At 36.1% G+C, this 25,777-nt stretch overlaps 1 protein-coding gene across 4 annotated transcripts in view; it reads left to right on the forward strand.

Annotated features, from left to right (window-relative positions):
- LOC129257451 (lysine-specific demethylase 5A-like) overlaps positions 1–25,572 on the forward strand; it is a 58,716-nt gene extending 33,144 nt beyond the window's left edge. For all 4 annotated transcript variants that reach the window (XM_064096816.1, XM_064096814.1, XM_064096813.1 and 1 more), the window contains exons 19-29: positions 709–859; positions 8,363–8,480; positions 9,248–9,394; positions 9,791–9,999; positions 13,272–13,410; positions 13,936–14,274; positions 15,061–15,939; positions 16,745–17,005; positions 17,939–18,212; positions 18,752–18,949; positions 20,801–25,572. In XM_064096816.1, the coding sequence (XP_063952886.1) occupies positions 709–859; positions 8,363–8,480; positions 9,248–9,394; positions 9,791–9,999; positions 13,272–13,410; positions 13,936–14,274; positions 15,061–15,939; positions 16,745–17,005; positions 17,939–18,212; positions 18,752–18,949; positions 20,801–22,647 (4,562 nt within the window). In that variant the 3' untranslated portion in view covers positions 22,648–25,572. The remainder of the gene's footprint in view (positions 1–708; positions 860–8,362; positions 8,481–9,247; positions 9,395–9,790; positions 10,000–13,271; positions 13,411–13,935; positions 14,275–15,060; positions 15,940–16,744; positions 17,006–17,938; positions 18,213–18,751; positions 18,950–20,800) is intronic.
- Positions 25,573–25,777: the final 205 nt, after the last annotated feature.

The following is a 25,777-nucleotide window of genomic DNA, read 5'->3' on the forward strand; positions in this document are numbered from 1 at the left end:
AATGTTATGTGTTGTTGATAGATAGATTTTATTGAAATTAATATGTTTCGCAGTTACAAATGTACATGACTTACAATTAATCAATATAACATTGGACATCTGGAGGTCACTTTTGCAGTGTACCCAAATTCAATCTAGAAAAGCAAATTTGTATAGGGCATCTTTAATGATCTCTGAGCTTCAAGTGAATTGTCTGTTTTGGGCTGGGTATTTGTCTAATTTCTTGTTAGGCTATACCCATTGCATCTTATATCTTCTTGGTGTGGTCTATCGTTAAATGAGCAGTTTATAAATAAGATTTTTGTTGGACAAAATAAAAAAATAATTAGTACACGAAATGGCAATTAGACCATCTGGATGTTAGAGTGAATGAGAATTAGACTAAATGGGTATTAGACCAAGTGTTGTGTAGACCATGTTGCAATTAGATCACATTGATAGTAGACCAAATGGGTTTAGCCCATGTGGTATTAGACTATCTGAGAAGTAGACTCAACTGCTTGTAGACCAAGTGAATATAAACCACTTTTTAATGGTATTCTGAAATTAATATTTGGTGAAATCAAGATGCTTTGCTATAGATAGTAGTGTTGTTAGTAGGCCACATACATAATATAAATGTAAAGCGATTTGAGATTTCATTGCGGTGTACTTAGTGCTATATTAAAGTGAGATATTATTAGTAGTGTACATTCCTCTCCTGAACAGATATAGTTCAGCTGAAAGAGATGATTGAGGAGGCAGATGAGAAGCATTTCCCTGACAATGAGCTGCTTCAGAAATTGATGAATGCTGTGGCCGAGGCTGAGAGGTGTGCCAGTGTTGCTCTTCAGCTTGTCAACAAGAAACACAAGACAAGGTACAGGTTATATATATAAATTAAATCTGTCTCATTACATGCATCTGCTCATTCAATTTCTTGTTATACTGTTATTTCATTTTTAAAAATGATATATCTTTTTTTCTTTAATGGTCACTGCATGTTTTGTATTTATTTATTTTCTCTGTAATGTGTTTTTTATTGTAAACTCACATTGTTAGTCTTCAGACTTTTTGATGAGTATTGTTGAATAAGACCGAATTGAATTTGAATTTAGGTTTTGTACTGTGCATGCTAGAAAACAAACAAAACACAAAACCAAGAATCATCGATGCTTCATCATAAATTCATAGCAATTATGATTGATAATTGACTGTAATGACATATCATTAATTATATGATTACTGGTATGATGCATACCAGATAAAAGAAAAGACTGATACGTCATTCGTCAATTATAGTTTTTAGTAAGTTACATTAAACCAGCAATAATTCTTGGTTTCATTTTTCTGGGACACACTGTAGCATAAATGTTCTTAAGTGTCAATCAGTCTATAATCCTTCGTTAGCGTTGGTGATCTGAAGATGTCCAGGGAGTGTTTTGTGACCACATCACGAATGAGTGTTTTAAACCAAGGATATAAGCTTTAGAGCTCAGTTGAATTATTGCTTATTATTGTGTCTTTGGTTCAGACATCGTGTTGTGAACTAAAACCTCATAAATTATTTCTATGACATATATTAGACACATCATGCACTTCATGAACCTGAAAGTGAAAGCAAATTTCTTTTCTTATATAAACTGGGTCAAAATTTATTTTGGATGGGATGTAAGATTTATAAATTTGCTTTTCTAGTGCATGGTAATGCAGGATTCCAAGGTAGCTTATTAAATAGCTTGTCTTGGCCAGATTCCCATGCTAGATTAAATCCAGTCACCTCGAACCATTGTCAAGCCTTCAGAGATTACCTCTGATTGTGGCCCAACACACTGATGTAGGTGATACATGTAACACATATGCAACACATGGTCACTGTTACTTCCCTGTGATGCCACTTCACAGACTTAAGGAGCCCATGGCTAGAAAACATGTTTGTGTATGAAATGGCTTATTCATGATGAATTTCAGACATTTTTTAATCAATTCTGATTGACATCATGTACTCCCTACAATTGACAAGTTATTATTCGACAGTAAAACAAATTACTTTAGTATTCCTCCTTATTATTTGTAGCCTTTTTTTACATCTCTAGTCATGTATATTTGGGGAGAGCTGTGATGTAGTGGTACAGACTCTTGATTTGTAATTGATTTTATTTTATTTTATTTCAATCTTCATAAAAACACATATAAAAGTCAATACATACAAGTAACAAAAATGGTGAACATATAAATACATAGTTATAGAAAAAATAACATAAGATAGCAACAAAAAAACAATTTATGTCGAATGAGGGGTCAACAAAAAGAGCAATTTGCCCTGTTGAGCGTTGACCCCAAAATAAATACATGATAGTGATAGTAAGAAGTGGGGGGGGGGACAAAAATGACAAAGTCAAAGTCGTGGTAAACATACATGTATAATATTAAGTTACTAAGTACAAGTTTAATAAAAATAATCGAAAGGAACGTTTGAAGCTATTAATAGAAAGTTGATTCTTAAGATGGTTGTGAATAGTACTCCAAAGATGAGGACCTCTATAAAATACAGTATTCTTTGAAAAAATTAGTTCTGACTTTAGGAAGATGGTATTCTACAGCATTGCATGTATTATACTTATGTACATTACAATGAAGGACAAATTTAGATGCTATCAAAGTAGGTAAAAGGCCTTTAGACAACATAAACATAAATATGGCAACATTAAATTCATGAATGTCATATATGTTATGTTTAACAGGTTCAGCTTTGAAAATACTGGCAAGGAGTGGGCATTATTTTTTTTTTAAAGCAGGTATTTCTGCATTTATTAATAAATCAAAATTACAAATTTATAACAATGATATAAAATCAAACATACATACTGATCAAGTTACAAAGGTGACAATTGTATAGTAGTTAAGTAGATATATAGACATAATATTCATGTAAACAATAACAAATGAATTTAAATGCAGAGGCCAGCTATCGTAAGCTGAAAGCTTGAAATAATAGCAGCCAGGGGAATTAGATAAAATTCGTACAGCTTTTTTTTGCAAAACAAATAATTTAGTAATAAAATAATCATGATTATTTGACCAAGCAATATTACAATAATTTATATGGGAGTAAATCAAAGCATAATATAACATAATCAAAATATATCTTGGAAAGTGTCTTAAACGGTAAATAACACCCACAGCCTTGGCAGTTCGATTACATATGACACCAGCATGTTCATGCCATGTTAAGGATTCAGAGATATGAACACCCAGAAATTTTACACATGGAGTGCATTTTATTTGGTGACCATTAAAATGAATTTCAAAGTTATCTTCAAAGTGACGTTTAGTGAATGAAATATATTGGGTTTTAGCGATGTTCAAAATTAAGTTATTCTTAATTCACCAATCACTCAATTTATTTAATTCAGAATTGAATAAATCAATCAATGTACAGAGATTATGATGAGACATAAACGTGCTTGTGTCATCAGCATACAATATAAATTGGAGCAAATCAGATGAACTTATAATGTCATTAATATGAATAAGAAAAAGTAAAGGGCCAAGGATTTAACCCTGGGGCACTCCACATCGTATGGGCAAATATGAAGATTGTTGATTTTGAATATAAACAAATTGCTTACGATTTGATAAATAATCTTTAAATAATTCTAACAAAATTCCATGAATACCATAAGCCTCTAGCTTATGTAACAAAATTGTGTGATCTAGTGTATCGAATGCTTTACTTAAATCAAGAAATAAACCAATAGTAAATTGCTTAGCAAGTTATTAAGAGTATATCGCCTACAAAAGAAGGCCCTTCGCATATGTGCAAATGCCCACTATCTAGCTTCTTCCCTACCCTTATTTTGCCATTTTTCAACATTGAATGTGTATGACTCTAACAAATTATCAGTTGCTTCATTGATGCAAAAGTTTTTTTACCAAACGTCTCCCTCCCTATCTAACTCATATGTTTTGTTTAAAAGAGAATGTTCACTCTTATTCTACCCGTCAGTCAACAAATTTTCACCTCTGGAAAACAGAAACCAATAATCTGTCAAAGTCAGTCCGTCATCTTGGCCCCATTATTTGGAATTCCTTGCCTCCTAAAATTCAACACACACAATTCAATTCACTTTTTAAAAAACGATTAAAAAGATTCTTCCTCTCCAACTTAAATAACCGTTGAACAATTTTTCCACTCGGCATTTTAGAGGGCCGGAGTGTGGCGTCGCAACAGTATTTTTTTTTCTTGATTCTTCTCAGACCGGTGCTTGCGTGAATTCACGTTATCAAATGCAGCCTCGTTCTCTTGTTTTTTGTCTCGCCTGCATAGCAGAGCGAGACTATAGGCGCCGCTTTTCCGACGGCGGCGGCGTCAACATCAAATCTTAACCTAAGGTTAAGTTTTTGAAATGACATCATAACTTAGAAAGTATATGGACCTAGTTCATGAAACTTGGGCATAAGGTTAATCAAGTATTAGTGAACATCCTGCTTGAGTTTCAGGTCACATGACCAAGGTCAAAGGTCATTTAGGGTCAATGAACTTTGGTCAAGTTGGGGGTATTTGTTGAATTACTATCATAACTTTGAAAATTTATGGATCTAGTTCATGAAACTTGGACATAAGGTTAATCAAGTATTAGTGAACATCCTTCCTGAGTTTCAGGTCACATGGCCAAGGTCAAAGGTCATTTAGGGTCAATGAACTTTGGCCAAGTTGGGGGTATTTGTTGAATTACCTTCATAACTTTGAAAATTTATGGATCTAGTTCATGAAACTTGGACATTAGGTTAATCAAGTACCACTGAATATCCTGTGCGAGTTTCAGGTCACATGACCATGGTCAATGGTCATTTAAGGTCAATGAACTTTGGCCGTGTTGGGGGTCTTTGTTAAATTACCATCCTAACTCTGAAGGTTTATGGATCTAGTTCATAAAACTTGGACATAAGAGTAATCGAGTATCACTGAACATCCTGTACGAGTTTCAGGTCACATGACCATGGTCAAAGGTCATTTAAGGTCAATGAACTTTGGCCGTGTTGGGGGTATTTGTTGAATTACCATCCTAACTCTGAAGTTTAAGGATCTATTTCATAAAACTTGGGATATAAGAGTAATCAAGTATCACTAAACATCCCCTGTGAGTTTCAGGTCACAAAACCAAGGTCAAAGGTCAGTTAAGGTCAATAAACTTAGGCCATGTTGGGGTAATTGTTGAATTGCCATCATAACTTTGAAAGTTTATGGATAGAGTGAATGAAATGTGGACATGGGTATATTTGACAAGTCTTAAGTCACCGTTCAAATGTCATCTATGGTCAGTGAACGTGGTATTATGTCATTATATGAATGGTGTTTTTGTGAATGATTATTTTATAGTAGTTTTCAAAGTAAGCACTGCTGCTATATTAAATTGCGTAATGCAGGCGAGACTGCCAGAGGCGTTCCACTTGTTTTCTTGATGGTTCCCTTGGTGACCGGCTGGCATGTCGTCAGTCTTTTAGTTTGAAAGAAAGTACTGACGACGTGCCCGCCGATCATCGCAATCAGGCTCTAACGTTTTACCTTTCTTTATGCATGTGTCCAGCTCTGCGTGTGATAATTAATTTTAATGTTACTGTTGTGGCAACGTATTCCGGTACTCTGTTCTATTTGTGAATCATTTTCTATAATCATTCTTATGTTTTATTTTTGGTTTCCCCTTTTTCAAGCCTTTGAGGCTTTTTTTTTTCTTTCATTATTTTTTTTAAATCTCGTCTTAATGTTTCATGATTATATTTGTATATTTATGTTCAAAATGATGTATGATATTTGTATGTTTTTACATGTATATATTATTGAAAGAAATAAATGAGAGTATTTTCATTCTCCCTCAATACAATTTAGAAAAAATATTGCACGAAGTTAAGAAAGAATGTAATCGCATATATAAACACTTTTCAAAAATTTTGGAAAAAATAGGAAGAACAGAAATAGGCCGAAAATTCTGTACATTGGTTGGCTCACCATTTTTAAAAACAGGAATCACCTTGGCTATTTTCATTTGGTCAGGAAAGATACCTTCTGTCAAACACGAATTAAAAACAGATAGAGAGGTTCACAAATCATTGTATAATTTTTTTCCAACAGTAATACTAACAGCGTCATAGCCAGCACTGGTACCATTCTTTTAAACATTGGACAATATAAATGATTTCTTTACATAATATAGGAGTGAAATATGCGGATTCACCATTAACAAATGGTTCACGATTATTATTATTAGTAGTAGTAGTAGTAATAGTAGCATTATATTGCACACTGTTTGTTAAATTCATACCAATATTGACAAAGTATTCATTGAAATGATTAGAAATATCTTTACATGTATTTGTGATTATGGTGTCATTTGTATTAAATTTCATCAACAGATTGTTTAACAGATTTCACACCAAGTTCAGCATTAATTGTCTTTCAAATCAACTTGCTATTACCCTTATTTTGACTAAATTTATTTTTATAATATTCATATTAAGCTTTCTTAATTTCATTGGTAATCCTGTTTCTGTACTGTTTGTAGACGCTTATCATATACTCACTTGGATTTTTCAATGACCCTTTTATACAAATTCCATTTCTTTCTTATTTTATTCATTAATTTTTTTTTCAATCCATGGTTTATGTTTGCATTTATTACTATCTACTTCTTGAAAAGGAAAGCATTCATCATATATATGAATAAAAATGAACTGTAACTAACATTAGGGTCATTTGATTTCAAATTCCATCTGACATTTTGCAATCGTTTGCTGAATTCCATTATATTACTATCCTTATAGATTCTTTTGTGTATAAAATATTTTTCTTCTTTGATATTACGATGGCAAACAATAAATATAGGAAAAGGATCAGTAATATCTACTAAAATAACACCATTTAGTTTATTAGTAAAAATAGTAACATCGTTTGTAATAATGTTTAATCTAACAAAGAAACACAATGATCAGTCACCTGGGTAGGGTGATGAATTAATGGGTACATAGAAAAGGGTACTAGCATATTCAAAAAGTCATTGGCTTTATGGCAAGAAGTGGCATTTAATGAATTAATATTAAAATCTCCTATTAAATATATAAGTTTATTTTCCAAGAACATTTCATGAAGAAATGAAATATTTGAATCTAAAAATTCTTGTACTGACTGGTCTGGTGGCCTATAAATTACCCCTATTATTATGTTCTTATAACTTACATTCTCTATTTCCACAAATACACTTTCAATAACTCTGTTGTTAATATCTAAATCCAGTTCTATGTTTATAAAACAGGTTGTCTTGTACAAAAACACCAACCCCTCCTCCTCTCCTTTCAGATCTACCATTATATACAAAGTTAAAACCGGGAATATTGCACAAATAAGAGTTGTCTTTTAACCAAGTTTCAGATACTCCTAAAATAGACAACTGAAAATTTAAGCTATACAACAAAGTAGAGATACCATCAAAGTTACTAAGAATGCTGCGACAATTAATACGCATCATGGAAAAGTTAGATGAATTCAAAGAATATTTCAAAAAGGTACTATTAAGGTCATCAGGCAAGTAAAAAGACTGGTCTATTCCAAAACTCTCATCATCTCCAATCATAGGTGATAAAATCCGAGAAACTGTACTCAAATCAACATGACAGATTTCACGTTCGTACATAGCAAGAAGGGTCATAATTCAAAAATACATGAATAACAAAAAATTATACATGGATAAAGAAAAAGTGTATAATACACAAGAGAAATTGTTAAAAAGCACACAGACGGTATACTCAACAGTCCGCTAAAAGTCAAGTAAAAAAATGCTTGACTGGAGGCCACAGCTTAAAAATGAAGAATGATTATCCAGTGCTCAAGTCTGACAGTGATGTAATTACTCTCTTTCTACCAGTAGATTTCAGTAATGCTATAATACGTCTATCAATGGACCATGAAGCATCAACTTAGTCTTTCATCCTGGAAGCTGCATTCAGTAGGTCCATGTTATGCTTTGTGAGATCCTCTACTATCACCTTTCCTGAACCTTTGAGTTTGCGCTTATTTTTCATCAGAGCATACTTAGATTTAATCAGAAGGTTGTGTTTTCGAATCCCACCACGGCCTAGCATCCTTTGGCAAGGCGTCAATCTTCACTTTGCCACTTTCCTTCCAGGTTCTAAATGTGTTCTTAAGTCATTGTAGTTCGTCTTGCATTGTGTGTGCCTCAATTGCAACTTGCTGGAATACTTCCCAGGGAGTAGAGGACGTTGGAATGACTAATTGAACACGATTTCGGGGGTCATAATAGCTATGTTTGATGTCGTAAGGGCATTATATCTAACCAAATTATTATTTGTATGTTTTGCATACCCACAGGAGTAAGAGCATTGTGGATACTAAATATGTGAGTAAGCTGAACTATGAGGAACTGACTGACTTCATGGAGCAAGTCCACAGTCTGCCTTGTGAGATTCGGGAAGCTCTACTAGTCCAGGTAATTCTTTCTTGCTCATAACCAACCACTTTCCACACCAGAAACCACAAATAGTAAAGTGAATAAGATCTGGACAATTCCATAAAATATATAAGTCTTACCCCTTTCATGTGGGACCTTGATCTGTTCTTTGTTTTTATTTTGTTGTTTTGCTCATGTGAAAAGTTGTAATGCTCTCAAATTATCCTAGCTTCAACAGTTCACAAAGTGTAGTAAAAATGAAGAAATTGGGGGTCATGCGAATGAAACGTTTGATTATTTTCATGGAATTGCTCTTCTATTTTCCAGGTATAAGATTGACATACTGCTAAATGGCAGACATATCAGCCAAACAATAAAAAGACTCAATCTCAAATTGTGAAGAAAGTGAAAAATAATAATCAAAACTTAAATCACTTCTCATTTTGAAATTGAAAGCCTGATTAAAATTGCATATGGATTTTTCAAGTTATTTTTCATGCATAAATATGAGAATGTTGTCAAAGTCCCATCTTTTTATAATGTTTAAAGGGCTAAATATTTGAGAGTCAATTTTGTCATGAGCAATATAATATTAGCAGTAAAACGTCTTGCTATCATTAAGACATGCTCATTGTCAGGAATCTTTTGGATACTGAACAACACTTTAGTTGACTGAAGAATTTGCCAAAGAACTATGTCATATTATTCTGAATCGATTGTTTTTTTTCTAAGTCTTATACATTGGGTATATGTGACTATGATGAGTGCAACATATTTGATGAAACATTGTTTGTATTTAAAAACAGAAACTTGTGGATGAGGTGGAGAAATTTCGCTCTGAAGCCCACGATGCTCTTTCGGATGCCATCCCAAATTCTGATAAGCTGAAAAGACTTCTTGAAGTAGGTTCCGCCCTCGACATCGAGCTTCCTGAGATTCCAAAACTTAAGCTGGTAAGATGTTTGTGTTATGTTCATTCACATGATTCTTATATTTTGACATTCTTTTTCCTTTTGTGGATTATCCATCACAAAGTCTATAAACCACTGAATCACAGTGTTCTGGGTATATCTGTTGTAGGGAAGGGGGATGTTAAAGCATATTTTCAGTTTTGGTAAATTCCCCCCCCCCCCATGAGTGGCACTAATCCACTCTATTATTAGATAATATGAATGTGTATGCCCTAAAACGATCAAGATGTTGAGGATATGAAATAAAAATGTGTTTTATTTAATTTATTTTGTGATTTGATTTGAAAATTTGTTTTGATTGGGCATCCAATCAAAAATATCTAGGTGGGTTGTTGTTGTTATGCAATATTTCTTGACTTCAATAATCTATGCTTACAGGAGCTTCACCAAGCTCGATGGCTCGATGATGTCCGTGCTACCCTTGCCCTGCCTACCAGCGTGACCCTAGAGACCCTACGCAAACTGATAGACTCCGGAGTGAGTTTAGCCCCACATCAAGCCATTGAGAAGGCCATGGCTGAACTACAGGAACTCTTGACTGTCAGTGAGAGATGGGAAGAGAAGGCTAAGCTCTGCTTGGCTGCAAAGTAAGTCTATTGATTTTCACACCATCAGCATGATGTCCCCATCAAATTTTTGCAGGCAGAAAAAAAGAGAACTATGAAAAATTGCATTTATGAATATCAATGCACAATCCAACAAACATAAACAAATACTGATCAAACCTTTTTGCAGTGTTTAGTAGCATGTGCTCCTCATGCTTCATGTGCATAGTAAACAAAACAATCTCTGTATATGTAGCACACTTTACATAAGATCTTCTTACAGTCTCTGTGTGGCTTACTCTTTGATAGAAATTGCATGGTGGGCATAGATGTGAATGTCATACACAGATGTTATCTGGGATGCTCCAAAAATTGTAAAATTCATTTTAGATAACGTTATTAAACATCATACATAGTCAAATGTGACTGAAGCGAATATAAGGAAAGTGGATGTGGTATTGGCCCCCCCCCCTCCGTCCCATTACACCGCTTAGAATAATGAAGATGTAAGTACATGTCCATATTTGACACTTTAGCAAGGTGCTTATGTTAATTCACCATTTTTTGTCTCACCTGCATAGCAGAGTGAGACTATAGGCGCCGCTTTTCCGACGGCGGCGGCGACGGCGGCGGCGTCAACACCAAATCTTAACCTGAGGTTAAGTTTTTGAAATGACAGCATAACTTAGAAAGTATATGGACCTAGTTCATGAAACTTGGCCATAAGGTTAATCAAGTATTACTGAACATCCTGCCTGAGTTTCATGTCACATGACCAAGGTCAAAGGTCATTTAGGGTCAATGAACTTAGACCATGTTGGGGGAATCAACATCAAAATCTTAACCTAAGGTTAAGTTTTTGAAATGTCATCATAACTTAAAAAATATATGGACCTAATTCATGAAACTTATACATAAGGTTAATCAAGTATCACTGAACATCCTGCATGAGTTTCACGTCACATGACCAAGGTCAAAGGTCATTTAGGGTCAATGAACTTTGGCCGAATTGGGGGTATCTGTTGAATTACCATCATAACTTTGAAAGTTTATGGATCTGATTCATGAAAATTGGACATAATAGTAATCAAGTATTACTGAACATCCTGTGCAAGTTTCAGGTCACATGATCAAGGTCAAAGGTCATTTAGGGTCAATGAACTTTGGCCAAATTGGGGTATTTGTTGAATTACAGCCATAAATTTGAAAGTGTGTTGGTCTAGTTCATAAAACTTGGACATAATAGTAATCAAGTATCACTGAACATCCTGTGCGAGTTTCAGGTCACATGATCAAGGTCAAAGGTCATGTAAGGTCAAAGAACTTTGGCCACGTTGGGGGTATTTGTTGAATTGCCATCATATCTCTATAAGTGTATTGGTCTAGTTCATAAAACGTGGAAATAAGAGTAACCAAGTATCACTGAACATCTTGTGCGAGTTATAGTAGTTTTCAAAATCAGCACTGCTGCTATATTGAATCGCGTGATGCAGGTGAGACGGCCAGAGGCATTCCACTTGTTTAAAAGTACAATTGATCAGATTCCTATAAAGAGTCTGTGAACCAGAAATTAGCACTTTAGGGGCATTATTTAGTTGATTAGAGCAAAGTTTTGATTTTACGCATGAATTATAATTAATTAGCAATGAGATTTTTCGTCTTCATAGGCGTAGAAATAGCCCAGTCTATTTAGGGTTAAGGCCACCGCACACCTTATGACTCGACTGATATGCGACTAGTTCAAGGTAGTCATAAGCCATCAAACACATTGCAATATGACTACCCTGGCGGCCCTGCTGTCAGTGAAAGCACATGCATGCGCTCTTGCTTTTTGCCATAGCAAAGTTCTGAGAAAATAACACTTACTGCTGCATATGCGTTCGTTGCATATCATGTGCGTGTCGGTACTTACGTACAACTGCTGTCTGATTAGCTGAAAGTTTGACTTGCGAACTAGTCGTTAGTATGTGATATGTCAAATCCTTACGATTAGTCTCTGACCTGTATGTGACTCTGAAGCTGACAAGGGCTGTGACGTGACATTTCCCGTCACTCAGTCATAGACCAGTCAGGTCATAAGGTGTGCGGTGGGTGGCCTTTAAAATGCAGTGATATTGCTGAAATTGATATCAAGTGGGTTTGCCGTTAAAATATTTTTTTTTAGCCAGTGTATATTGTAATGTATTAAATTGTTTTTGTGGAAATTCTTGGAATTCACAAGTGCCATGATTATACAAAAATCATTGTTTATGAAGTGTTTGCTTGACAATTCATGTTTTTGTCTCACCTGCATAGCAGAGTGAGACTATAGGCGCCGCTTTTCCGACGGCGGCGGCGACGGCGGCGTCAACACCAAATCTTAACCTGAGGTTAAGTTTTTGAAATGACAGCATAACTTAGAAAGTATATGGACCTAGTTCATGAAACTTGGCCATAAGGTTAATCAAGTATTACTGAACATCCTGCCTGAGTTTCATGTCACATGACCAAGGTCAAAGGTCATTTAGGGTCAATGAACTTAGACCATGTTGGGGGAATCAACATCAAAATCTTAACCTAAGGTTAAGTTTTTGAAATGTCATCATAACTTAGAAAATATATGGACCTAGTTCATGAAACTTATACATAAGGTTAATCAAGTATCACTGAACATCCTGCATGAGTTTCACATCACATGACCAAGGTCAAAGGTCATTTAGGGTCAATGAACTTTGGCCGAATTGGGGGTATCTGTTGAATTACCATCATAACTTTGAAAGTTTATGGATCTGATTCATGAAACTTGGACATAATAGTAATCAAGTATTACTAAACATCCTGTGCAAGTTTCAGGTCACATGATCAAGGTCAAAGGTCATTTAGGGTCAATGAACTTTGGCCAAATTGGGGTATTTGTTGAATTACAGCCATAAATTTGAAAGTGTGTTGGTCTAGTTCATAAAACTTGGACATAATAGTAATCAAGTATCACTGAACATCCTGTGCGAGTTTCAGGTCACATGATCAAGGTCAAAGGTCATGTAAGGTCAAAGAACTTTGGCCACGTTGGGGGTATTTGTTGAATTGCCATCATATCTCTATAAGTGTATTGGTCTAGTTCATAAAACGTGGAAATAAGAGTAACCAAGTATCACTGAACATCTTGTGCGAGTTATAGTAGTCTTCAAAATCAGCACTGCTGCTATATTGAATCGCGTGATGCAGGTGAGACGGCCAGAGGCATTCCACTTGTTTCCTCTTTTGTTCCTTCATGAATCTTCAGGGAAAGTTATCCTACCAAATATTTCTAATTGAATAATGTTTTTGTTTTAAAGGCCCAGACATGCTATTGCTACTTTGGAAGCAATCATCAACGAGGCACGTAATATCCCTGTGCACCTCCCCAACACGATAGCTCTCAAAGAAGCACTCAAGAAGGCTAAAGACTGGAGCAAGCAGATTGAAGAAATTCAGGTTAGTATTACTTTATATTTATTAGCATGATTAAGTCACCTTTGCTTGTTCGAAACTTTGAGGACAATGTTTACTTATTCCAAAGAAAGATTGAAAATATACTCTGCATTTATATCTTGCTGAATATATTCTGCATTTATATATTGCTGAATACATATTAACCCCTGTCATCGGATCTTGAATTGCCCACACACAATGCATGCACTTTCTCTGCTCCCTTAGGAGCATTCCAATGAGAGTTTTCAACTCAATTCAAAGCATCCTACATATTGTAAATTTTGACTTTTGCATCCTAAAAATATGACAATGAATTGCAATATCTTTGAGTTTTTATTAGAGACTTTGTCATCCTACATAGTCAAACAGACCAAATATACCAAGGGGTGTATAGATTCTTACAGCATTGCAATGTCATTTAGTAATTTACCCAAAACAGGTAACCTCCCCCCCCCCCCCCCGAAGAATAAGGGGGGGGGGGTCCGAATGTAATTAAGTGCATACAATTAATTCTATGTTCTGTTACAGAGTGGAGAACACTTCCCCTACCTAGATGTCCTGGAGTGCATGGTGGTCCGTGGTCGTACCATCCCAGTACGCCTGGAACAACTGGCCCAAGTTGAGTCTCAAGTGGCTGCAGCCAGGGCCTGGAGAGAAAGGGCAGGACGTACCTTCCTCAAGAAGAACACATCGTACGCCCTCCTTGAAGTGCTGTCTCCAAGGACGGACATTGGTCAGTACCTGTCGGGAAAGGCCAGGCGAAAGAAACAGAAGGACTTGGAGAGGTTGAAGGAGCAAGAGAAAGAGTATGCCACCGATGTGGACATTGGTAGCAGTACCAGTGGGTCCAGGGACCCAGTCACATTTGTAAGTAGAAATAAATCAGAAATTAAATCATTCTTAGTTACCCAGGGTAGCCACTTCAGCTTCTAGCTAATCCTCCAGCGGGCCCTGCATAATATGTTATTGTTACACTTCATTCTTATATTTGTTGAGCTGCGGAGAAGAAGCCAGGTTCCGTAAATCTTTGATAATACTTGGTCTTGGATTGAACTTGCCACCTCGTGTTCATTGCTAAGTTTGAATGATCAAGAATTCATCAAGAATTACATTCAAATCATATTTTCAGTAGTGATGATTTAGGACTATAAGATAATTTACCACTGTGCATGGTAATGCAGGATTCCAAGGTAGCTTACTAAATAGCTTTACTTGGCCAGATTCCCATGCAAGATTAAATCCAGTCACCTCGAACCATTGTCAAGCCTTCACAGATTACCTCTGTTTGTGGCCCAACACACTGATGTAGGTGGTACAGATTTTATTATATCAGTTTATGACTAATTAAAAATTCATTCTCCTGACGACAACTAGAAAATATTAGTCCAAATGTCAAATTTGGATGGTTCAATTTAAGACCAACAAATTAATTTTGTGTGGAATTTTTCTGGTCATTTTCTTTACCTTGGGTCCTTTTCAATAAGAATTTCAACTTTGATATTTTTGCCATTATGGCAACTACCATGTTAACAGGACTGAGATGCCAACCACAATCAAGGTTTCCACAGTAGTTACCCTATATCTAAGTCTTTGCGAACGGACCTGTGAAATGACAAACTAATAACTGATTATATATCTTCCCGGTTTCTCCAGATGGCATCTTACAAGAATGCTGAGGTCGAAGAGCTTGATGCAATCAACACCTTAAGAGACAAGAATCGTCGCAAGCAACAGCTCGAGGAAGATGGTGTGGAGCAGGGCAAGTACTGTGTGTGTCGTAAGCCAGTCAGTGGCTTTATGCTTCAGTGTGAACTCTGTAAGGACTGGTTCCATACAACCTGTGTCCCCTTGCCAAAGGCATCCAGCAAGTCTAAGTTTTCCAATGGCCTTGGCGGGAGCAATGTATCCACCTCCAGTGGTGTCCAGAACATCAAGGATGTCAAATTCCTCTGTCCGATGTGCTTGAGATCACGCCGACCCCGTCTAGAGACTATCTTGTCGCTTCTGGTGTCTCTTCAGAAGCTACCTGTAAGGTTGCCTGAGGGTGAAGCCCTCCAGAGACTGACTGAGCATGCAATGAACTGGCAGGACCGTGCCAAGCAGGCACTTGCTACAGATGAACTCTCCGACGCCCTCACCAGACTTTCCTCCATGAGCCACAAAATGATGGAGCAAGCAGCCAAAGCCAAGACGGACCGCATCATCTCAGCAGAACTGAAGAAAGCTGCCAGGAAATCGGAGCTCCAGGAGCGTGTTGAGAGCATCACATCTAGGGTAACTGAATCATCAAACAAAAGTGTTCATCAAGACTCCATCCTGCATGGCATGCTACCGGTCCCAACGCAATCAGATGGGATGGTGCTAGATCAGGAGGAAGAACAGGTTGATATGGACATGGGTGTATCTATCACTATGGATGTTTCCTCTGATGATGTTGGTGTTGATGTACCACCTGTGATGTCGAGTGGGATGGACACGGGCTTTGTTTCAGAACATGCTTACAGTGCAGCCTCCAAACCAGCACTTTCACAGGTAAGGTATTATTACATGTGTTGCAGATGATATAGATCAGAGGGGTATTTCTTGAATTTCATCTGAAACATTGTGAGACTTTCTAAAAAAGCTATGGGATTCTGCAGCATTATTTTTGTGTGCTCTTGCACAATGGAATGAAAAGTCATAGGGTCCATTTAAGAGTTTAAGACACAATTCTTTGTGAAATAATTCCAAGTTCTAGTTTGCATCAGTGGTTTGCTATGATTTTTTTTTCAAAGTCATTTTTATACAGGGTAGCTTCTTCAGTAGTCTTAATATACTAGTATACAGAAAAGACCTGTATACTGTTATTATATGTACTTTCAAACAGATACCAAACATCGAATATGCTCAATAACAGGCCAATATTTTTGTGGGGTAATGCAATATAACTTTTATTATTATTTTCCTTTTACATTTCTATTATATAAGCCTACCAATAATCACCCACATATATTTGATGTCAGGCCAATATTTTATATAGGTTTATAATATTACATAACCTGGAGTCAATAGCTTTGGTTTATTTTTTTTTTTAAATAAGCCATCCAAAAAGCACCCACATGTATTTGATTACAGGCCATTATTTTGTAAGGTTTTATAATATTACATCACATTGATTCGTTAACTATATTTTTTATTTTTTATTTTTCCCTTTTAAGGTTTTTAAATAAACTTTTGAAAAAACACCCATATATATTTGATGATTTTGATAACAGACCATTATCATGGCACAGCTTAATACTTACATAATATTGAATCATTAACCTTGAAGAATTGTTTCCTTCTTTCTGTAAATCAGCCCTCCAAGAAGCACCCACGAAAGACCCCTCTGATACCACGAAGCATCGACCCAACGTCTCCACCGCCCTCCTTGAGCTCCTCCACCGGCTCCCAATCAGCCACCCTGGAGCTGTCTCTCTATGCCAGGGCACAGCTAGAGGATCTGATGGTCGAGGGTGACCTGCTGGAAGTCTCTCTGGACGACACCCAGCAGCTATGGCGCATCCTGCAGGCATGCCAACCAGTTCATCAGGAACGGTTTATGGAGCACATTCTAGAGGTAACCCACGTTTCTTTTATCACTGGACATAGCTTAGATGAAAAAAATATTCATTCACTCTGCAGTGTAATTTTGATGCCATTTTTTTTTCACCTAGATATTCATGGCTTAGTCCAAGGCCATGGCCTGGACGCCCCATTGATGGCCTCATTGCCCCTCTCATCGGCTTTGGATGTTTTTTATGCCCTTTGTTTTTTCCCATTTGTACCGTAATAAAGCAATATCTATGCCCATTAGAAAAGTGGCCTTACCCTAAAAATTTAAAATTGATTAAAGTCCTGATATTGCTCATTGAAGTGGTATCATACAAATTTCCTGTAAGTGTAAACTAAGTTGTACAGTGATATTCAACACTATGTACTCTACTTGTTGCCAATTTTATAGTTGGAAGAGAGTATGTGTTGTAAGAAATTATGCACAGTTTGATGTTCAGGGAGTGCATGGTGATGCAGGATTCCAAGGTAGCTCATTAAATAGCTTTACTTGGCCAGATTCCCATGCTAGATTAAATCCAGTCACCTCGAACCATTGTCAAGCCTCCAGAGATTACCTCTGATTGTGGCCCAACACACTGATGTAGGTGGTACAAGTTGGTTAATTTCTTACAGTCACGTTTTTAAAGTCATATGGGTGTCCACTTTCATGGGATTGGATTGTTTGCCGATCCCATACTTTTACCAGTAATAATTTCTTGTGTGCATGGCTTGTTTAGCCTGTGGCAATTGTCATGCCAGGGAAACCAAGGTAATGACATTACCATGAGGCAATGGTTGGAATGTTCGGTGTAATTACATATTTTATCATAATTCATATATATATCTCATTCCACTCTGAGCGATTGACATCAGCTGTTTATTACCCAAACATGTCAAAATCCCTCTGTAAACTGGTTAGATCTAACAATGATTTTCATTCCTTTATATGTTTCTGTAGCAAATGCCACCCGAAAGCCTGGAGAAACTGAAGGTGAAATCGGAAGCCAAGGAGAAGAAGAAGATGAAACTCAAACGAAAGAAGGACGACATTGAAATCATGTCCGCGGAAATGAAGCTTGAGAAGAAGAAAAAGAAGAAAGAGAAGAGGGAGAAGGAGTTGGCTGCTCCAGGGACGGCTCCTTTGATTCCGCAGAAGAAACTTGGAGAGAAGGTCAAGAAGGAGGGCAAAGAGAACAAGGAGAAACAGAAGAAGAAAATGAAGAGGAAGAAGGGTGAGTGACTTGATACGGACATTCTGATTAGAGCTGTGACCAATGACACAATATGTATTCCCTCTCTTAATGTTGTAGAGAAATATGGATTGTAGTATGAATTGATGAATGAAGGAGATGAGTAAACAAACATTGCATATCCCAGTTACTATCCTTGATCCTGTTTGAGCACTAAATAAAAAATTATTCAAAAGGTGTCAATTCCACTATTTTAATGAGAATTTACGTTTTCATCCCTTATTTAATTTCATTGACTAATTTGTTTAAACACAATCAGGTACAAGGTTGTCATTGAAAATCACTGACAATTTGTTTCATGAAATGCTTTCTTGAAATTTCACCATATATGATTGCAAACAATGATAGACTATTCAGTGGGGATGTCATACACCTCATTTTTCAGAATTGATGAGATTGATGGTGATGAAGATGATGATGATGAATATAAATTACAAAACTTGTTAGATTATTCCATTACGGATGATGATGTATTCTTAATTTTTTTCTTGAAAATTGATTTTTTTTTTTATCATTTACAGCTGAAAAGCTATTAGTTCCTGGTAACTTGCCCATCAAGAAGGAAGATATCAAGGAAGAAGTGATAATCAATGTTGATGGTGACGAAGACGATGATGATGAAATCTGCTCTGCTAAGAAGTGTCTTAGACCCCTTGGTGATGATATCAACTGGGTCCAGTGCGATATGTGTGAGAAGTGGTATCATCTGCTCTGTATCGGTAAGTTAAATCTGCATGTGCCACTCTCCACCCAGGTATAGTCTATGGGAACTTGGTAGGAAGGAATTCCTTTAATGCTTGAGCCAGAATAGACATGCTAAAGCAAGGGTAATAGTATCAGTACCTGGAAACATTGCTTTAACTCTATCTTTACTGGGCTATTTCGGACCAGTATATACTGGGGGGGGGGGGGGGATCAATTTGACCCCCCCTCAGATCTCGGCCGCTGATTGCGCAATCGCCGCGAAAATTTGCAAGCGCGTAGAGCCGGATTTAAACTACAAGAGTGTATAATAAAATTTTCAAAATTTTTTTAAAAATATTTTTTATTAATTAATTATGCAAATATAAGCATATTAAATTTGCCATAAATTTGTTTTTTTGTGTATGTATTTGCCTTTAACTCAATTTATATAGCTAGTAGAATGCTAACTTTTGGTGGGAGTATCAATTATTACATTTCTAACAAATATCTACAAAAAAATAGCAAAAATATAATTAATTTCTTATGTATTTTATTGTTTTTTAAATTCTTATGTATTTCTTTGTTTTTTCAAACCTTTGTTTTTTTATTGTTTCTCCCGATGAACTTTGTCGAGGACCCTTTTGCGATCATAAATAGCATAAAATAAATCCATTTAAACCAACAAAACTTAAAATAATCATCCATTTATGATTTTTGGTTGAAAAATACAATTTGCATTGACTTTTTACACGGAATCACGTTTTTGAGCAATTTCTGGTCTGACATGCACTTACAAAACGTTACGTAATTTTGGAACCGCGTACCCGGGTTGAAAAATACAATTTGCATTGACTTTTTACACGGAATCACGTTTTTGAGCAATTTCTGGTCTGACATGCACTTACAAAACGTTATGTAATTTTGGAACCGCGTACCCGGGCGTCGCAAATTTGGTCTCAAAAGATGTGCAAGACTTGGAAGTAAAAAGTCAGTGAGCGGCGCAGTCAAAAAAATTTGTGCGACGCCGTAGTATAATAAGGGTTAAAGGTCAAGTCCACCCCAGAAAACTATTGATTTGAATAAATAGAGATAAATCTAACTAGCAAAACGCTGAAAATTTTATCAAAATCGGATGTAAAAGTTTCGCTTATTTTTCACATAACAGTGATATGTACAACTCAGTGATATGCAAATGAGACAGTTGACGATGCCCCTCACTCACTATTTTTTTTTTTTTTATTGTTTGAATTATACAACATTTCATTTTTTACAGATTTGACAATAGGGACCAACTTCACTGAACCATATAGTATTAAACAATGTTAGTTCCACATGTTCAGGGAGGAATTAAACATTGTTTCACTTGACAATGAGGAGAAAATAAGAAAATTTCATATTTCATATAATAAAATACAAAAGAAAAAGTGAGTGGATGATGTCATCAGTCTCCTCATTTGCATACCGAACAGGATGTGCATATAACTGTTTTGTGAAATAAAGCGAAACTTTAAAATGTCATAACTTTCTTATTTTACATCCGATTTTTATAAAATTTTCAGTGTTATGCTCGTTGGATTTGTCTCTTCTTATTCAAATCAACTTTTTGGTGGGGTGGACTTGTCCTTTAAGTGTTGCATGCTCTTGTTATTTCATCCACATTACTAGGTATCATTCATTTTATTTACTTGTAATACTTCCTATTTACTGATTGTTGACAGAGCCAAATTGTGTTTGGTCCAGTGGTAATCTTCTGTATTGCTTGTGGTATATCATTCATAATATTTAGCTAATACTTTTATGATCTTCTTAAAATAAATAATGTTTCTTTTTCATATGACATCCCTTATGTAATATACAAATTCATTTTACCTATTATTCACATGCAGGTATGAAGCAACAACCTGAAGAAGATGAAGAGTTCTTCTGCAGGGTATGTACTAAGAAGCGTTCATTACAAAAGGCTGGCGGACAGAAATCCAAGCAGAAGACTGACAGTACTACTCCAAGCCCAGCTGCTACTCCTACCAAGCAAATTATGTCACCAATATCCTCTCAAGAAATTGTTACCAAGACTGTTGGTATGACACAAGGTGTCATGAAGGTACAGTCTTCTGGAAGATCGAGTGGCAGGAATTCCCCTGTTACGGTTTCCAGTGGACGAAATTCCCCCTCGGTTGCAACTGTAAAAGTAGAGCCTCAGGGGGGTTCTGGTAGAAATTCTCCTGCACTGAGTACAAGTGGACGTAGAACCCCATCAGCATTGTCTCTTGGGAGGAATTCCCCTCTCACACTAGGCTCTGGAAGAAGTTCCCCCGCAACAGTGCCAGTGCAGGCAGCTACCAGTACTCAAGGCTCTGGAAGAAATTCCCCTGCAGCGGTACCCATGCAGACAGCCACCGGGACTCTAGGCTCCGGAAGAAGTTCCCCTGTAACAGTGCCCATGCAGACAACCACCAGTACAAAGCCACCAGCACTTCCTGTTAAAGACAGAAGATCACCTGTGTTTGCCACTCATAGTGAAATGACCAAAGATGATCTTCCTGGGTTAGACATCACTTCAAAATCTGCATTATTAGTGCAGAAAAATGTAGATACTGGCATCCTGCCTTTGAACAAAGATAAAGAGACTGCAATGGTGTGTGAAGATAATGATCAGACCTTGGGCCAGAAGGAGACAATCAGACTTGATGTTGTCACTAAACCAAGCTCTGATATAAAGGAAGTTAAGGCCAGTCCATCTGCCGATGTTGTTCCACTCGTGACATCACCATCTTCAGATGAAGAATCTCAGAGCCAACAAGAAGATTCTGTTGTTTCTGTGCCAATAACAGATTCACAAGAGACTTTGCCAACAAATGATGTACCATCAACAAGTGTAACGTCCTCCCAATCGCTGTGTGAAAGTGTTCAGGCAAGTGATACTGATGTAAAGTCAGAAACTGTTGAAGTGACGTCCGTGTCAGAAGACATAGAGGAAATAAAGGAAGCCTCCAAAGAACCCTTGATTACAGAAGATCCAAAATGTGAGAACACCATGCCAGACAGTACGTGTATCCCTTTGCCACAATCAAATGTTGATAATGTAGAGGAATTCACTGAATCCAAGCAAGATGATGATGTAGAACCCATGCCTGTTGATGAATCATCTGATGAAGAAATAGAAACAAAAACATCTGATAATGCAGTGCCCGAGAGTAGCAGTAGTCTGGAACCACCCTCTCCATCAAGTGGGGAAAGTGAAGTACAGCTTGTCAAGGAAGCATGTCTGACCCCTGACGCAGAAGGCGAGCAACGTTTAGATGATATTGAAGTAGCAATAGAATCTGAGATCTTGCCAGAAGAGCCAAGTGAACCTGCCACGTCACAGTCTCCTGTCATTGATGATCCAGTGCTTCCTGTAGCGTTTGATGACACACCAACAGTACAGCCTTCGTCTCCACCAACTCTTATCAAGGAACCTGAGATTGAATTCCAAGATCCTGTTGAGACTCTTAGACCACCACTTGTAGAACCAGTTGAGTTAGCTGCCACCGAAGGTGCCTCAAAGGCACTTGATGCTCCTGCACTGATCCAGGAAGAAGACAACAAAGCACCAAATGAACAATCAGAGCCAATGGAAATCACAGAAGAGTTGTCTGAAAATGAACCAAAGCAAGAGACTGATAGCCAAGGGGAATCATTCCCAGAGAGGGTATGTACAGAAAATGAGCAAATGGATTCAAATCCATCGTGAGGTGTGAAACCTAATAGAGATAGTCAGGGTTGGACAACATATGAAAGATAGACATTATACAATTTATCACGTTAGTCAATCATGACTTGTTGAATTAATTCATACCAACATATATGTGCTTTAAAATATGTTTACCATCTTTTTCCAGTGTTTTTGCATGCCCTCTTATCACATTATGCATACTGTGACTTGAAAGTTATTTTCTTCTCTGAATTAAAGGTAAGGTAGAGAAAATATTGAAAGAAAAATACTTTGTGTTCAATTTTGTTAATGGCTTAAAACCTTTCTTGTTTATATTGTGTAATTGTGTTCAACTTGATTGTGTTTTCTTACTTTCTCATTTTTTGAATTCCTTTTTGAGATTACCTATAAAAAGAGGAAACTAAGATGTTTTCTAGAGGTTGATATGAGGCAATTTTCATAGTGTAGATACACGTAATCAAGAGGAAATCTTGTTTGAAATTATCTGCTACATGCTCATGTATATAGTATTTACATTGTTTATGAGAATAACGAAAACACAGAAAAGCTTGAAAAATTTTTAAGTTTTACTTACACTTCATGTGTATGTATGTTACAATCACATCCACTTTCACATGCACATTGATGATGGTAATATGCATTACTGGATAATGACCTGTGCTCAATAAATTCACTATCCTTTAAAGCCACACTGATATTTTCGGATTTACTGGAGCTATACACATTTACCCTTCAAACTTCTACCTCTAGTGTTGTCCATGTCATCTTAAATACTGACTCAATTATTTGTTTTTGAAACTGGTGTTATTACTTTGAACTTCATATTCATATTGCTTTTGCCGCTTTAAAATGAAAGGTTCAAATGATTCAATGTGATTATTGATCTTGTAAATATGTATCATGTTTTCATTGAATAATTCATCCATTTACCTGAGCTCATTTTATTTTATTGCGCTGGATGGTGGTATGTAGTATTTGCTAGATGCTATACATTTCGTGTAACAAACACCCATTATAATTTTGTAGAAGATATACATGTATGGCAATGCAAATGCTGAATGGTTTTTAGATTTTGTCACCAAAAAAAATGTCACAGGTATAGCTTTGAAAACTGAAAGATGCTAACAATTATCTTATCAAAGTTTGCATGAGATTAAAGAGATTGTTGAATAAAGAGAACTTAGCGAAACAATTTGTGACTTCTTTTGTAGATGTTAATCTAATCTGTCTTTAGCTGAATAGTAAAATTGTGGATTAAACTTGTAAATAATGAGAGAGAAAATCTGGTATGTACAATGTATGTGTCACAGATAACATGCCAGATGGTGACTTTGTTATGATTATTATTTTGTTCTACTTTTGAAGCAATGTTTTCATTTAAAATATTAACATCTGAAGTATCATCGGGTGCTATGATACAAGAAATGTACATATACTGACACTTTATTGATGTACAGATAAAATTGAAAACAAATCATTAATTTACCTTTCTTTGAAATTCTGATGTCATCAATCGATTTTTCTTTTCACTTTTGAAAATTGCGATATATTTAATGAATCATGCATGTATTTAATTCGAAAATGTCACAACACGTCTGTTACTAGGCAACCATCTCTTGTTTTGCCTTCAGATACGAATATGTTCCCTTTGTATTTCTTCTTTTTTGTACTATTCTGTCTATAAATGCACATTTGTAATTAACATTAGATATTGATTGTCTTCTTGCAATGAAACGGACATAATTTCACTGAATGTAACAACAGAAGTGGCTGTGTACCATTCGCACAGCGATTGGCTTAAGAAAATCAAGGACGGCCATTCTAGTGGCACTTGCCTATATTCCTAACTCAAGTCTAAATTAGACCCTGGTCTAAACTTGTGCTTAAACTATGGATAGCCAGTAGTGACACAAATCACAGGTTCAATTAATCAGCTCAGCTGGCACTCAAAGAATTCATAATTGTCTTGGAATGATGGCTTAAACAGTTTGCTCCACCATTGAACAATAGGTAGTAAAGGGAGTAAACATAGGGAACATACAGTGTCACAAAATATGATATTTTCAGCTTTCCATAATTTTAGTACAGAGTTAAACCATGGACTAATTGGAAACTGGAGTTTTGGAATATGGTTCATTGTGACTAGAATAGGTTTCACTTTCCTTGATAAATGTTTTATTAAATAGAAAAGCACACCAAATAATGTAATCATGTTCTTAATTTCCAAAAGATAACACAAATTCTTACAGGTATCTAAGCATGTCAGAGATAATCCAACATTTGAGCATTACGACAATCTTCGGTTATGATTTTGGCAGTTTCATTTTTCATTTCTGTTACAATGATGTAAATAATATGTGTGTATAAAAGATTTGTTGGAATCAGAGTTCATGGGTAGATGTAGAGGGCTTAGAATGAATCATTCATATATGTATGTTGTATTTCTATTGCACTTGGTGGAAAAATGGGAAAGGGACTTAGACCAATCTAGAGACATATTTGTTATGTAATTTGACAGTTCAGTATCAATTCTGTTGATTTTAACGGTTTTTAAACCAAATTACGAACATCTATAAAAAAAAACATAGTGTTGCAGCCGTATCACTTTTATTATGAGGTAAATGAAGTCAAGCGCGTCTATACTAAATGCATTTGAAATTTAATCATTGATAGAATCTAAAATTTGTTTACAGTTACATATATTCAAGAATTTGTCCCGTTTTACCTTATGCTGAAAGCAAGGAATTGTGAGTTGAGTAATTTTGATGCAGCCAATTATGTCTGTATATCACAATTTATGAATGAGATGCATGCAAAATCTAGAGGTTTGTGAAAACAGGTCCCCCATTTGTCTCTTGTTAAAACACCTACCCCTATTATTTGTATCCTATGTGTTGCATTAGGTTCTGCAATAAAGACGAACTTCAGTGGATACTCATTAAACCATTTTGCCTTTTGCTTCATCACTCCTATTTATTGTCTTGTGTTGCAGTGCTTAGAGGTCAAGTCCACCCCAGAAAAATGTTGATTTGAATCAATAGTGAAAAACCAAACAAGCAAAAATAAGAAAGTAATGACATTTTAAAGTTTCGTTTATTTTTCACAAAACAGTTATATGCATAACTCATTGATATTCAAATGAGAGGGT

The sequence above is a fragment of the Lytechinus pictus genome, chromosome 3 (assembly GCF_037042905.1).
Source record: "Lytechinus pictus isolate F3 Inbred chromosome 3, Lp3.0, whole genome shotgun sequence".
Classification (NCBI taxonomy): domain Eukaryota; kingdom Metazoa; phylum Echinodermata; class Echinoidea; order Temnopleuroida; family Toxopneustidae; genus Lytechinus; species Lytechinus pictus.